Consider the following 16,526-nt stretch of genomic DNA (forward strand, 5'->3'; position numbering starts at 1 on the left):
AATGCCCACTCAACTGCAAAAGAGCTTCAGAAAGATTAAGCAGACTCTGGTGCTGTCGTACATTGTTCTACTGTTCAGAGATACCTACACAAATATGGCCTTCATTGAAGAGACATCAGAAGAAAACTTCTCCTGCATCCTCACCATAAAATTCAGTGTCAGGATTATGCAAAAGAACATCTAAACAAACATTATGTATTTTGGAAACAATTCCTCTGGACTGATGAGGGCACAGAATTTCAGGAAAGAACATCTTGGCAAGCAATAAGCATGGGGACAAAATTGAATGTATGAATACCACCCAAAATAGATTGTTGAGAATAAACAAACAAGACCTACAACATAATAATGAAAAATATAAACTATTTTATATTTGTACACATTTTGCTAATATTTGACATCTTCTTTCCCATGTAAATCAATATGTAAAGTTTTTTATAGTAGTTAAAAGAACCAGCTCGGTTGCAATGCTGTCTTGCTCTGAGATAATGTTTTGCGTCGTATCCTCAGCTCCAGGCACTCCATAGTAGGGGGATAACTAGACAGTTCAAATTTATTGGCAAAAACTCTTGTGGAGTTATATAGCCACGGTAAATCTCCTTCCCCATATACACACACTTGTCTGACATATCGACCTGTAACAGATGAAAGAGAAACAATGCAAAATATCAGTTATTTACAAAGCTATTAGTATAGAATCATTACAACCGGGTCTTGAGAGATTAGAGCTCAGGGATACTCATATATATAGGTAAGGCCCCACCCCGTTTTACCCCCAAAAAGGAAATGTTATGTTATGTTCATTTTGTAGTTTATTAAAATAAAACATTTGGGTTTTAATAACATTTGAAAGTGTAGTTATGAAATAATTAAAAATAAGGTGCAATAAGTCCTGGACCACGCTGACCTTGTGGGACTCACTACCTTGGGCCATTTCAATGTCCATTCTGGACACTGGATAGTCTTTAGCATCCCCATGAATGCAGCAGACACCAACCATCTTCCCAGGAATAGCTGGAGAGGAAGTGTGGCCCTCATGAGGTTTACCAAACTCCCTAAGTCTAGCAATTCCATAGAAAAACCTGCTGAAAGATTCCCTTTACGTATTAGAATTTCTTATTATTTCTGCAACAGTTTACAAAAAAAAATATATATATATTGTAAGGTGGTTATCAGACAAATAATATTATGTAAGTCACATATTCAATTGTGGGATACCACAAAAGAAACAGAAGTGAGGAAAGGAAGAGAAAATATTTTTTATAAAAATTATAAGTTTATTGAAACAATATGTTTAAAATAACACAAAACATTTGAAATGAGAAGAAAGAAAAAGGGGAAAAAAAGGTAAGGGGAGGGGGTTAAACCACCAGACTAGGAGAAACGAATCTACACTGTACCATAACGGGTTAAAGAAAAATATTAAATAAACCCAATGAAAATATGATGGTAATACTAGTACAAGGAAAAGCGATCTAGGTACGCAGAGCAAGGTAAATATCAACACAGGACCTAATATAATCCCCAACAGCCTAAAAAATATATCCTATTCAAGGGTTAATAATCAAGCACAGGATCAGTACATGTCTAACCAGGAATGCAAAGCAAGAGAAAAACCTGCTAATGTCCTGCTGAGTACATCCAGAGTAAAGTGCCAATATAATCAGAGGGTCTGCAAAGAGAAGGATATATTGCCAGGGAGTAAATTACCTGTAATGCCGAGCAAATGGTACCTAGCGCTGGTGGTAAAGTGCAGATGTGGTTCCCATGCGCCCGACAAGCGCTGTTTCGCCGTAGCTTCTTCAATGGGGCGAGGACATTAGCAGGTTTTTCTCTTGCTTTGCATTCCTGGTTAGACATGTACTGATCCTGTGCTTGATTATTAACCCTTGAATAGGATATATTTTAATATTTTTCTTTAACCCGTTATGGTACAGTGTAGATTCGTTTCTCCTAGTCTGGTGGTTTAACCCCCTCCCCTTACCTTTTTTTCCCCTTTTTCTTTCTTCTCATTTCAAATGTTTTGTGTTATTTTAAACATATTGTTTCAATAAACTTATAATTTTTATAAAAAATATTTTCTCTTCCTTTCCTCACTTCTGTTTCTTTTGTGGTATCCCACAATTGAATATGTGACTTGCATAATATTTATTTGTCTGATAACCACCTTACAATATATATATATATTTTTTTGTAAACTGTTGCAGAAATAATAAGAAATTCTAATACGTAAAGGGAATCTTTCAGCAGGTTTTTCTATGGAATCCGAGAGAAGCATGGTATAGTGAGTAGAGAGCAGGATCCAGAGGCGGACATACCGCCGCGCCGGTGCAGGTGGTGAAGCTGCACTGTGGCCCGGTGATGAAGGGTGGCCCCTGCAGGACGGCTAACAATCAGGGCAATCTGGCCTGTTTTTCTGGCCCCGAGGCTTTGGGGGCCCATGGCCAGATCATCATAATTTGCGGCAGGCAATCAGCGATCCCTGCAGCTCCGCTGCCTACAGGACTGATACATCCTCTGCTTCCTGTCCGGAGATTTCTGTCTGACACAGGTGCATGGCTGGAAGAACATCAGCTTTCTGTGCATGCCTGTGTCAGAGAGAAAGCTGTCGGCGACAATGAAGCTGCCGGCGACAATGATGCTGTAGCTGCTGGGGAACGTGCATAGAGGTGAGAGGTGGTGTTTTGTTTAAACAATAAATTGTGGGGAGAACAATGATTGGGGTGGTGGAGTGGACAATGATGGAAGTGGTGGAGAGGGCAATGATGGGGTTGGTTGGAGAGAACAATGACTCGGGTGGTGGAGATGGCAATGATGGATGTGATGGAGAGGGCAATGATGGGGTGGTGGAGAGAGCAATGATAGGGTGATAGGGAGAACAATGATGGAGGTGATGAAGAGGGCAATGATGGAGATGGTGGAGAGAGCAATGATGGGGGTGGTGGAGAGGGCAATGATGGAGGTGGTGGAGAGGGCAACAATGGGGTTGGTGGGGTAGAAGAATGATTGGTGTGGTGGAGATGGCAATGATGGAGGTGGTGGAGAGGGAAAGATGGGAGTGGTGGAGAGGGCAATTATGGATGTGGTGGAGAGGGCAATGATGGGTGTAGTGGAGAGGGCAATGATGGAGGTGGTGGAGAGGGCAATGATTGGGGTGGTGGGGGAGAACAATGATTGGGGTGGTGGAGAGGGCAAAAATGGAGGTGGTGGATAGGGCACTGATAGAGATGGTGGAAAGGGCAATGATGGAGGTGGTGAGGGAGAAAAATGATGGGGTGGTGGAGAGGGCAATGATGGAGGTTGCAGAGAAGGCAATGATGGAGGTGGTGGAGAGGGCAATGATGGAGGTGGTGGAAAGGGCAATGATGGGAGTGATGGAAAGAGCAATGATGGAGGTGGGGAGAGGGCAATGATGGGGTGGTGGAGAGGGAAATGATGGAAGTGGTGGGGAAGGGCAATAATGGAGATGGGGAAGAGAACAATGATGGGATGAAGAAGGGGACAAAGAGGGATGTGCGGGATTGGGATGGGAGGAAGACGTGCTTATAATGGACTTATAAACAGGTGAGGGGGAGGAGGACTTTAGATATGGCTGTAAAATTAATTGGGTGATGGAAAGGGTGCTAAGCCCCTGATAGCTTCCTCCTCCATCTCACAATTTATTGTGATGTTATCGGGGACTTAAAATGTATTGGAGAGTGGGAGAGGAGGCGGTAAGGTGCATAGGAATGAATTAATTGAAAGGTGGGAGAAGACGCTGTCAGGAACTTGTAATGAATTGGGAGGTGGTGGAGGATGCTCAGTACCTGATAGCTTTACTTCTCCCACCACCAAATTCATTATGATGCTAACAAGGACTTCTAATGAATGGGGGGGACACAGGACAGGGACGAAGGCTATGTGCACATGTTCAGGATTTGCAGAAGAAAATTCTGCTGCATATCCTAATATGTTTGCAGGAAAAACACTGAAAAAATACATTTTTTTTGCAATGTTTTTGCCATGCTTTTGTTACATATTTTCCCCATTAGTACGGGTGAAATAAGTTGCAAGAATTGACATTACGTATGCAGATTTTAATCTGCTGCAAATCTGCAAGGAAAAAATTTGAAACGTGTGGATGAGACTTCAGTGATCCCATTCACTTTTCCTGTACTATAAAACCTTACATATTTTCTGTGTGCAAATAATTTATATTAACCCCTTTCTGACCTCGGACAGGATAGTACGTCCGAGGTCAGATCCCCTGCTTTGATGCGGGCTCCGGCAGTGAACCCGCATCAGAGCCGGGACATGTCAGCTGTTTTGAACAGCTGACATGTGTCCGTAATAGGCGAGGGCAGAATCGCTATCTGCCCGCGCCTATTAACTAGTTAAATGCCGCTGTCAAACGCAGACAGCGGCATTTAACTACCGCATCCGGCCGGACGGCCGGAAATGACGGCATCGCCGTCCCCCGTCACATGAACGGAGGTCGGCGATGCTTCAGTATTGTAACCATAGATGTCCTTGAGATCGCTGCTATGTAGCAGAGCCGATCGTGCTGTGCCTGCTTCTAGCCTCCCATGGAGGCTATTGAAGCATTGCAAAAGTTAAAAAAAAAAAGCTAAAAAAAACTGTGAAAAAAAATTAAAAAAATATAAAAGTTTTAATCACCCCCCTTTCGCCCCAATCAAAATAAATCTATAAAAAAAAAAATCAAATCTACACATATTTGGTATCGCCGCGTTCAGAATCTCCCAATCTATCCATAAAAAAAATCATTAACCTGATCGCTAAACAGCGTAGCGAGAAAAAAATTCGAAACGCCAGAATTACGTTTTTTTGGTCGCCGCGACATTGCATTAAAATACAATAACGGGCGATCAAAAGAACGTATCTGCACCAAAATGCTATCATTAAAAATGGCATCTTGGCATGCAAAAAATAAGCCCTCAACCAACCCCAGATCATGAAAAATGGAGACGCTACGAGTATTGGAAAATGGAGCAATTTTTTTTTTATAGCAAGTTTGGAATTTTTTTTCACTTAGGTAAAAAATAACCTAGTCATGTTAGATGTCTATGAACTCGTACTGACCTGGAGAACCATAATGTCTGGTCAGTTTTAGCATATAGTGAACCTAGCAAAAAAGCCAAACAAAAAACAAGTGTGGGACTGCACTTTTTTTTGCAATTTCACCGCACTTGGAATTTTTTTCCTGTTTTCTAGTACACGACATGGTAAAACCAATGATGTCGTTCAAAAGTACAACTCGTCCCGCAAAAAATAAGCCCTCACATGGCCAAATTGACGGAAAAATAAAAAAGTTATGGCTCTGGGAAGGAGGGGAGTGAAAAGCGAACACGGAAAAACGAAAAATCCCAAGGTCATGTAGGGGTTAATGGGTGGCGGAAATTATAATTAATGGAGGGAACAATGCTGCTTATCACTTTACATTTTTAATGGTGGTGTACATATCTGTAGTCAGGGGGGACACACATGTATGTATACACATGTATGTATACAATGTATGTGACCTTGTTATTTTCGGGTTGCGATGATCATCGTGACAAAATGAGTCGTGGCCGTGAAATATCGACATGAAGGTCTGACCAGATGGAGATGAAATAGCAGAAAACGGCTCTAATTAGCGGTAAGTTCCTGGATGAAAATATTATTCTGTATCTGCACTGTGTGATATTGTTATCTGTAAAATCCCTTATTCCACAATTGTGTGAAATGTCCCTATGCTTCCAGATTTTTTATCAGACTGCGCGCAGACTTGTAGAGTTTTATAGATCCATTCACACAATCATGAAAATCACGGATCTGAGAATGAGATCCATGAGGGTCAGAGAATGTTCTGTTCTGATCCCATTTTGAGGATCAGAATAGGACCTGCTCAATGCATCTGTAAAAGCGTGCAGCACACCGTCACTGTACATGGAATGTAGCCTTTTAAATGTATAACACAATTAGTATATAATGTACTCACTTATTATACTTAGCACAGTCACTTATTATGTATAGCACAGTCCCTTAGTATATAGTGTAATAATAATAATCTTTATTTTTATATAGCGCTAACATATTCCGCAGCGCTTTACAGTTTGCACACATTATCATCGCTGTCCCCGATGGGGCTCACAATCTAATAGTGTACTCACTTATTATGTATAGCACCACTACCTAGTGTTATTTATGACGTTGTTTACTCTTGATTGTATGCATCTGGTCCACTCTTAATTCTCTGACCAAGATGAACAGACACCACTCCTCTCTGCTTCACACCTGAATGCACTTAGTTGTACATATATTTCATAGCTCAAGTCTGCATAGACTTCAGTCTGCAGTGTGATTCCTAGAAGTGTGTCCTAGAAGTGTGAAGATTATGTAGAATTAAAACCAGAATTGAACCAGAAGGGAACTGAAGGTAACTGGCCAGTCACTGTAAACAATGTTTCTGTTTTCACTTTCACCCCTATAATCCTTCACTTTCTGCTAACTCCCTACACCAAGTAAGGAACTGTTCATCTCTTCTTCAATCCTCCCCATCCACCTCACCTCCTCTTCAAAACTGTTCCTTAACATACAATTCTCTGTCTCCAAACAGAGACAGCCCCCTCATGCCCTCTCCTGCTCCCACCTGCTAACATTTTCTCTGCTCCTTCTCACTGTTGGTGATATCTCTCCAAATCCTGGTCCTCCTCACCACATTCCCACAGTCATTTCTACCTCCCATCCACGATCTATCACAACCTTCCGTAACCTCTCTAACCTTATACCCATTCACCCAGCCCCTGCTTCCCCAGTCCCACTAACAGGAGCTCTGTGGAACGCTCCCTCTGTCTGCAACAAGCTTTCCTACATCCATGATATTTTTGTTACTACCAAACTTTCCTTCCTCGCCATCACCGAAACCTGGCTCACCGCTTCTGACACAGCCTCTCCTGCTGCACTTTCCTATGGTGGCTTCCACCTTTCTGACACCTCCTGCCCCAGCAGAAAACATGGCGGAGGAGTTGGTTTTCTCCTTTCAGATACCTGCTCCTTCACCCCAATCCCACTGCCACCCTCTGTTACCCTCCCTTCCTTTGAGGTGCACTCCGTGAGCATCTACACCCCCTCCAACCTCCAACTGTCATCTACCGCCCCCCAGGGCCAGCCACCACCTTCTTTGACCACTTCACCACCTGGCTACTTCATTTCCTTTCCCCGGACTTCCCTACTGTCATCATGGGCGACTTCAACATCCCCATTGACACTTCCCTCTCAGCTGCCACTAAACTTCTATCTCTTACTTCCTCCTTCGGCCTCACTCAATGATCTTCTGCAGCCACCCACAAAGATGGCCACACACTGGACCTCATCTTCACCCGCCTCTGCTCCCTATCTAACCACTCTAACTCACCTCTTCCTCTCTCTGACCACAACCTTCTCACATTTTCTTCCCTCTCCACTCCATGTCTACAATCCCCACCCCACAAACTTTCACACCCTCGCAGAAATCTTAAACACCTTGACCTACACTAATTCTCTGAATCCCTCCTCCCTCTCACATATATAAGTTCCTTACACAATGCGGAAGATGCTGCCGCTCTATGTAACACCACAATAGCTGTAGCTTTGGAATCTGCTGCCCCACTTACACATACCAAAGCTCGCAAAATCAACAGACAGCCCTGGCACACCAGCCTGACCAAAGAACTGAGACGAGCTTCCAGGGCTGCTGAGCGCAGATGGAAAAGATCCCAATCCAACGAGCATTTCATCACATTCAAACAGTTCCCTCACTACTTTCAAGACTACACTCGCCACAGCTAAACAAACCTACTTCTCATCTCTCATATCCTCCCTGTCTCACAACCCTAAATAGTTATTCAACACCTACAATTCTCTCCTCCGTCCCCCAGCACCTCCTCCCTCCCTGTTATGATCAGGTGACCTTGGAGCAGAATGAAAACTTTCACTGGAGTAGGTGGTAACTATACTGACTGCAAACCCTAATCTTAACACCGCAACTAGAAGTAGCCGTGGGGTGTGCCTAACAAAACCTAGACACCTCGACACAGCCGGAGGACTAAATACCCCTATAGATGGAAATAGGAATTTCTACCTTGCCTCAGAGCAGAACCCCAAAGGATAGGCAGCCCCCCACAAATATTGACTGTGAGTAGTAGAGGAAAAGACACACGCAGGCAGGAAACAGGATTTAGCAAATGAGGCACACACTAGCTAAATAGGAAAGGATAGGACAGGATACTAAGCGGTCAGTATTAAAAATCCTTCCAAAAATATCCACAGCAGAAGATACAAAAACTCCACCATTTAACTAAAGATGTGGAACGTATATCTGCAACTCCAGAGAATCGAACAAGACTGAGAATACCCTGACACAGTCTAAGCTGGACAAGAGAAAAACAAAAGAATAGCACAGAATATAAGCACACTGCATGTGTGCCACAGAAAAAGAAACAGACACTTATCTTTGCTGAATTGGCAGCTAAGCAGGAGAAGCCAGAAAGTGATCCAACACTTCACAAGAAACATTGACAACTGCCAAGGACTAAAGAATCCCGCACACCTAAATATCCCAGTCAGAACTGCAATCAGCAGATACACCTGGCCAGGACTGCGACTCAGAGACAACTGCATTCCCACCTACAACCACTGGAGGGAACCCAAGAGCAGAATTCACAACACCTCCCCACTCATCTCAGCTGAAGACTTTGCCTCATTTTTCAAGCAGAAGATTGATAACATCAGAGACAGTTTTGGTCAACAACCCCCAGAGCCCTTCCTCCTGATTTCCCAGCCGTCCACCTCCAAAACCAACGTCTCCACCATTACAGAAGATCGACTCTCCACTCTACTCTCAAGATCACATCTCACCACCTGTGCACTTGACCCGATCCCATCCCACTTCATCCCAAACCTCACCACAGTCTTCATCCCAACCCTAACCCATCTCTTCAACCTATCACTAACAACTGGTGTTTTCCCCTCAAGCTTTAAACATGTCTCCATCACACCTATCCTCAAAAAGCCCTCTCTTGACCCATCCTCTGTATCTAGCTATCGCCCTATATCACATCTCATGCCTCCAAGCTACTGGAACAACACGTCTACCTTGAACTGTCCTCCCATCTCTCTTCTTGCTCCCTCTTCGACCTCTTACAATCTGGCTTCCGGTCACACCACTCCACTGAAACTGCCCTAATTAAGGTCACCAATGACCTCTTAACCGCCAAGAGCAAGCGACACTACTCTGTCCTCCTCCTCCTGGACCTGTCGGCTGCCTTTGATACAGTGGACCATTCCCTATTATTACAGACCCTCTCATCCCTTGGCATCACGGACTCGGCCCTATCCTGGATCTCATACCTAACAGACCGGACATTCAGCGTCTCCCACTCACACACCACCTCCTCACCTTGCCCCCTGTCGGAGTCCCACAAGGTTGAGTCCTAGGGCCCCTGCTCTTCTCCATTTACACCTTTGGCATGGGACAGCTCATAGAATCTCATGGCTTTCAGTATCATCTCTATGCTGATGACACACAGATCTACATCTCTGGACCAGATATCACCTCCCTACTAACCAGAATCCCTCAATGTCTGTCCACTATTTCATCCTTCTCCTTCGCTAGATTTCTGAAACTTAACATGGACAAAACAGAATTCATCATCTTTCCCCATCTCATGTGACCCCCCCCAACGAACCTTTCCATTACAGTACATGGCTGCCCACTCTCCCCAGTCCCACAAGCTCGCTGCCTTGGGGTAATCCTTGATGCTGATCTCTCCTTCAAACCACATATCCAAGCCCTTTCCACTTCCTGACGACTTCAACTCAAAAATATTTCACAAATCCGTTCATTCCTCAACCAAGAATCTGCAAAAACCCTAGTCCATGCCCTCATCATCTTTCACCTTGACTATGGCAATCTCCTGCTCTGTGGCCTCCCCTCGAACACTCTTGCACCCCTCCAATCTATTCTAAACTCTGCTGCCTGACTAATCCACCTGTTCCCCCACTATTCCCCAGCTTCTCCCCTCTGTCAATTCCTTCACTGGCTCCCCATTGCCCAGAGACTCCAGTACAAAACCCTAACCATGACGTACAAAGCCATCCACAACCTGTCTCCTCCATACATCTGTCACCTCATCTCCCGGTACCTAACTACACGCAACTTCCGATCCTCACAAGATCTCCTCTATTCCCCTCTTATCTCCTCTCCCCACAATCGTATACAAGATTTCTCTCGCACATCACCCCTACTCTGGAACCCTCTACCACTACACATCAGACTCTCGCCTACCATCGAAACCTTCAAAAAGAGCCTGAAGACCCACCTCTTCCGACAAGCCTATAACCTGCAGTAACCACCGATCGACCAAACCACTGCATGACCAGCTCTACCCTCGCCTACTGTATTCTCACCTGTCCCTTGTAGATTGTGAGCCTTCCTGGTCAGGGTCCTATCTCCTCCTGTGCCAGTTATGACTTGTATTGTTTAAGATTATTGTACTCATTTTTATGATGTATACCCCTCCTTACATGTAAAGCGCCATGGAATAAATGACGCTATAACAATAAATAATAACTAGCTATTGAATCCGTTCTACGCCCGGGTGGTGAGCATTTATATGGTCTCCATCCTGTCATGTGCTGCACCATCCTGCGTCCCCATCCTGACATGTGCTGCTCCCATCCTGCGTCCCCATCCTGTCATGTGCTGTTCCCATCCTGCACCCCCATTCTGTCATGTGCTGCTCCCATCCTGCGCCCCCATCCTGTCATGTGCTGCTCCATCCTGCGTCCCCATCCTGTCATATGCTCCCATCCTGCGTCCCCATCCTGTCATGTGCTCCCATCCTGCGTCCCCATCCTGTCATGGGCTGTTCCCATCCTGCACCCCCATCCTGTCATGTGCTGCTCCCATCCTGCACCCCCATCCTGTCATGTGCTGCTCCATCCTGCGTCCCCATCCTGTCATATGCTCCCATCCTGCGTCCCCATCCTGTCATGTGCTCCCATCCTGCGTCCCCATCCTGTCATGTGCTCCCATCCTGCACCCCCATCCTGTCATGTGCTCCCATCCTGCACCCTCATCCTGTCATGTGCTCCCATCCTGCACCCCCATCCTGTCATGTGCTCCCATCCTGCACCCCCATCCTGTCATGTGTGCGCCCCCATTCTGTCATATGCTGCTCCCATCGTGCACCCCCATTCTGTCATGTGCTGCTCCCATGGTGCGCAACCATTCTGTCATGTGCTGTCGCCATCCTGTGCCCCCATTCTGTTGTAATGTGCTGCACCCATTCTGCCTGTTCCTGTTTCCATTCTGCCATATGTTGCTCCCATCTTTCTCTCTCCGGCTCTACTGCTCGAGTGCGGGTGGCTATGCTGGGGGCGGCTGTGCGTGGCTGTGCTGGGGGCGGCTGTGCGTGGCTGTGCTGGGGGCAGCTGTGCTGGGGGCGCTGTGTGTGGCTGTGTTGGGGGCGGCTGTGCGTGGCTGTGTTGGGGGCGCTGTGTGTGGCTGTGCTGGGGGAGGCTGTGCGTGGCCGTGCTGGGGGCTGCTGTGCGTGGCTGTGCTGGGGGCGGCTGTGCGTGGCTATGCTGGGGCGGCTGTGCGTGGCTGTGCTGGGGGCGGCTGTGCTTGGCTGCTGGGGGCAGCTGTGCGTGGCTGTGCTGGGGGTGGCTGTGCGTGGCTGTGCTGGGGGCGGCTGTGCTGGGGGTGGCTGTGCGTGGCTGTGCTGGGGGCGGCTGTGCGTGGTGGGGGCGGCTGTGCGTGGCTGTACTGGGGGCAGCTGTGCGTGGCTGTGCTGGGGGCGGCTGTGCGTGGCTGTGCTGGAGGCGGCTGTGCGTGGCTGTGGCTGTGCTGGGGGCGGCTGTGCGTGGCTGTGCTGGGGGCGGCTGTGCTGGGGGCGGCTGTGCGTGGCTGTGCTGGGGGCGGCTGTGCGTGGCTGTGGCTGTGCTGGGGGGTGGCTGTGCGTGGCTATGCTGGGGGGTGGCTGTGCGTGGCTGTGGCTGTGCTGGGGGCAGCTGTGTGTGGCTATGCTGGAGGCAGCTGTGCGTGGCTGTGCTGGGGGCAGCTGTGCTGGGGGCGGCTGTGCTGGGGGCGGCTGTGCGTGGCTGTGCTGGGTGCGGCTGTGCGTGGCTGTGGCTGTGCTGGGGGCGGCTGTGCTGGGGGCAGCTGTGCGTGGCTGTGCTGGGGGCGGCTGTGCGTGGCTGTGCTGGGGGCAGCTGTGCGTGGCTGTGCTGGGGCGGCTGTGCGTGGCTGTGGCTGTGCTGGGGGCGGCTGTGCATGGCTGTGGCTGTGCTGGGGGCGGCTGTGCGTGGCTGTGGCTGTGCTGGAGGCAGCTATGCTGGGGGCGGCTGTGCGTGGCTGTGCTGGGGGTGGCTGTGCTGGGGGCGGCTGTGTGTGGCTGTGCTGGGGGCGGCTGTGCGTGACTGTGGCTGTGCTGGGGCGGCTGTGCGTGGCTGTGGCTGTGCTGGGGGCGGCTGTGCGTGGCTGTGCTGGGGGCAGCTGTGCGTGGCTGTGCTGGGGCGGCTGTGCGTGGCTGTGGCTGTGCTGGGGGCGGCTGTGCATGGCTGTGGCTGTGCTGGGGGCGGCTGTGCGTGGCTGTGGCTGTGCTGGAGGCAGCTGTGCTGGGGGCGGCTGTGCGTGGCTGTGCTGGGGGTGGCTGTGCTGGGGGTGGCTGTGCTGGGGGCGGCTGTGCGTGGCTGTGCTGGGGGCGGCTGTGCGTGGCTGTGGCTGTGCTGGGGGCGGCTGTGCATGGCTGTGGCTGTGCTGGGGGCGGCTGTGCGTGGCTGTGGCTGTGCTGGAGGCGGCTGTGCTGGGGGCGGCTGTGCATGGCTGTGCTGGGAGTGGCTGTGCTGGGGGCGGCTGTGCGTGGCTGTGGCTGTGCTGGGGGCGGCTGTGCGTGGCTGTGGCTGTGCTGGGGGCGGCTGTGCGTGGCTGTGGCTGTGCTGGGGGCGGCTGTGCGTGGCTGTGGCTGTGCTGGGGCTGGCTGTGCGTGGCTGTGCTGGGGTGGCTGTGCGTGGCTGTGCTGGGGCGGCTGTGCGTGGCTGTGGCTGTGCTGGGGCGGCTGTGCTGGGGGCGGCTGTGGGTGGCTGTGGCTGTGCTGGGGGCGGCTGTGCGTGGCTGGGGTGGCTGTGCGTGGCTGTGCTGGGGCAGCTGTGCGTGGCTGTGCTGGGGCGGCTGTGCGTGGCTGTAGCTGTGGCTGTGCTGGGGCGGCTGTGCTGGGGGCGGCTGTGCGTGGCTGTGGCTGTGCTGGGGGCGGCTGTGCGTGGCTGGGCTGGGGTGGCTGTGCGTGGCTGTGCTGGGGCGGCTGTGCTTGGCTGTGGCTGTGCTGGGGCAGCTCTGCTGGAGGCGGCTGTGCGTGGCTGTGGCTCTGCTGGGGTGGCTGTGCGTGGCTGTGCTGGGGCGGCTGTGCGTGGCTGTGGCTGTGCTGGGGGCGGCTGTGCTGGGGCGGCTGTGCTTGGCTGTGGCTGTGCTGGGGCAGCTGTGCTGGAGGCGGCTGTGCGTGGCTGTGGCTGTGCTGGGGTGGCTGTGCGTGGCTGTGCTGGGGCGGCTGTGCGTGGCTGTGGCTGTGCTGGGGGCGGCTGTGCTGGGGGCGGCTGTGCGTGGCTGTAGCTATGCTGGGGCGGCTGTGCGTGGCTGTGCTGGGGCGGCTGTGCGTGGCTGTGGCTGTGCTGGGGGCGGCTGTGCTGGGGGCGGCTGTGCGTGGCTGTGGCTATGCTGGGGCGGCTGTGCGTGGCTGTGCTGGGGTGGCTGTGCGTGGCTGTGCTGGGACGGCTGTGCGTGGCTGTGCTGGGGGCGGCTGTGCTGGGGGCGGCTGTGCGTGGCTGTGGCTGTGCGTGGCTGTGGCTGTGCTGGGGGCGACTGTGCGTGGCTGTGCTGGGGTGGCTGTGCGTGGCTGTGCTGGGGCGGATGTGCATGGCTGTGCTGGGGCGGCTGTGCGTGGTGGGGGCGGCTGTGCTTGGCTGTACTGGGGGCAGCTGTGCGTGGCTGTGCTGGGGGCGGCTGTGCGTGGCTGTGCTGGAGGCGGCTGTGCGTGGCTGTGGCTGTGCTGGGGGCGGCTGTGCGTGGCTGTGCTGGGGGCGGCTGTGCTGGGGGCGGCTGTGCGTGGCTGTGCTGGGGGCGGCTGTGCGTGGCTGTGGCTGTGCTGGGGGGTGGCTGTGCGTGGCTATGCTGGGGGGTGGCTGTGCGTGGCTGTGGCTGTGCTGGGGGCAGCTGTGTGTGGCTATGCTGGAGGCAGCTGTGCGTGGCTGTGCTGGGGGCAGCTGTGCTGGGGGCGGCTGTGCTGGGGGCGGCTGTGCGTGGCTGTGCTGGGTGCGGCTGTGCGTGGCTGTGGCTGTGCTGGGGGCGGCTGTGCTGGGGGCAGCTGTGCGTGGCTGTGCTGGGGGCGGCTGTGCGTGGCTGTGCTGGGGGCAGCTGTGCGTGGCTGTGCTGGGGCGGCTGTGCGTGGCTGTGGCTGTGCTGGGGGCGGCTGTGCATGGCTGTGGCTGTGCTGGGGGCGGCTGTGCGTGGCTGTGGCTGTGCTGGAGGCAGCTATGCTGGGGGCGGCTGTGCGTGGCTGTGCTGGGGGTGGCTGTGCTGGGGGCGGCTGTGTGTGGCTGTGCTGGGGGCGGCTGTGCGTGACTGTGGCTGTGCTGGGGCGGCTGTGCGTGGCTGTGGCTGTGCTGGGGGCGGCTGTGCGTGGCTGTGCTGGGGGCAGCTGTGCGTGGCTGTGCTGGGGCGGCTGTGCGTGGCTGTGGCTGTGCTGGGGGCGGCTGTGCATGGCTGTGGCTGTGCTGGGGGCGGCTGTGCGTGGCTGTGGCTGTGCTGGAGGCAGCTGTGCTGGGGGCGGCTGTGCGTGGCTGTGCTGGGGGTGGCTGTGCTGGGGGTGGCTGTGCTGGGGGCGGCTGTGCGTGGCTGTGCTGGGGGCGGCTGTGCGTGGCTGTGGCTGTGCTGGGGCGGCTGTGCGTGGCTGTGGCTGTGCTGGGGGCGGCTGTGCATGGCTGTGGCTGTGCTGGGGGCGGCTGTGCGTGGCTGTGGCTGTGCTGGAGGCGGCTGTGCTGGGGGCGGCTGTGCGTGGCTGTGCTGGGAGTGGCTGTGCTGGGGGCGGCTGTGCGTGGCTGTGGCTGTGCTGGGGGCGGCTGTGCGTGGCTGTGGCTGTGCTGGGGGCGGCTGTGCGTGGCTGTGGCTGTGCTGGGGGCGGCTGTGCGTGGCTGTGGCTGTGCTGGGGCTGGCTGTGCGTGGCTGTGCTGGGGTGGCTGTGCGTGGCTGTGCTGGGGCGGCTGTGCGTGGCTGTGGCTGTGCTGGGGCGGCTGTGCTGGGGGCGGCTGTGGGTGGCTGTGGCTGTGCTGGGGGCGGCTGTGCGTGGCTGGGGTGGCTGTGCGTGGCTGTGCTGGGGCAGCTGTGCGTGGCTGTGCTGGGGCGGCTGTGCGTGGCTGTAGCTGTGGCTGTGCTGGGGCGGCTGTGCTGGGGGCGGCTGTGCGTGGCTGTGGCTGTGCTGGGGGCGGCTGTGCGTGGCTGGGCTGGGGTGGCTGTGCGTGGCTGTGCTGGGGCGGCTGTGCTTGGCTGTGGCTGTGCTGGGGCAGCTCTGCTGGAGGCGGCTGTGCGTGGCTGTGGCTCTGCTGGGGTGGCTGTGCGTGGCTGTGCTGGGGCGGCTGTGCGTGGCTGTGGCTGTGCTGGGGGCGGCTGTGCTGGGGCGGCTGTGCTTGGCTGTGGCTGTGCTGGGGCAGCTGTGCTGGAGGCGGCTGTGCGTGGCTGTGGCTGTGCTGGGGTGGCTGTGCGTGGCTGTGCTGGGGCGGCTGTGCGTGGCTGTGGCTGTGCTGGGGGCGGCTGTGCTGGGGGCGGCTGTGCGTGGCTGTAGCTATGCTGGGGCGGCTGTGCGTGGCTGTGCTGGGGCGGCTGTGCGTGGCTGTGGCTGTGCTGGGGGCGGCTGTGCTGGGGGCGGCTGTGCGTGGCTGTGGCTATGCTGGGGCGGCTGTGCGTGGCTGTGCTGGGGTGGCTGTGCGTGGCTGTGCTGGGACGGCTGTGCGTGGCTGTGCTGGGGGCGGCTGTGCTGGGGGCGGCTGTGCGTGGCTGTGGCTGTGCGTGGCTGTGGCTGTGCTGGGGGCGACTGTGCGTGGCTGTGCTGGGGTGGCTGTGCGTGGCTGTGCTGGGGCGGATGTGCATGGCTGTGCTGGGGCGGCTGTGCGTGGCTGTAGCTGTGGCTGTGCTTGGGCGGCTGTGCTGGGGGCGGCTGTGCATGGCTGTGGCTGTGCTGGGGGCGGCTGTGCTGGGGGCGGCTGTGCGTGGCTGTGGCTGTGCTGGGGTGGCTGTGCGTGGCTGTGCTGGGGCGGCTGTGCGTGGCTGTAGCTGTGGCTGTGCTGGGGCGGCTGTGCTGGGGGCGGCTGTGCATGGCTGTGGCTGTGCTGGGGGCGGCTGTGCGTGGCTGTGCTGGGGCGGCTGTGCGTGGCTGTGCTGGGGCGGCTGTGCGTGGCTGTAGCTGTGTTGGGGCGGCTGTGCTGGGGGTGGCTGTGCGTGGCTGTGGCTGTGCTGGGGGCGG

At 53.7% G+C, this 16,526-nt stretch overlaps 1 protein-coding gene across 1 annotated transcript in view; it reads right to left on the reverse strand.

Moving 5' to 3' along the window:
• Positions 1-346: 346 nt before the first annotated feature.
• Positions 347-16,526, reverse strand: part of LOC138642486 (N-acetyllactosaminide beta-1,6-N-acetylglucosaminyl-transferase-like) — a 113,829-nt gene continuing 97,649 nt past the window's right edge. The window contains exon 3 of the mRNA XM_069730670.1: positions 347-635. Within this exon, the coding sequence (XP_069586771.1) occupies positions 445-635 (191 nt within the window). The 3' untranslated portion in view covers positions 347-444. The remainder of the gene's footprint in view (positions 636-16,526) is intronic.

Source organism: Ranitomeya imitator, chromosome 6 (genome assembly GCF_032444005.1).
Source record: "Ranitomeya imitator isolate aRanImi1 chromosome 6, aRanImi1.pri, whole genome shotgun sequence".
NCBI lineage: Eukaryota > Metazoa > Chordata > Amphibia > Anura > Dendrobatidae > Ranitomeya > Ranitomeya imitator.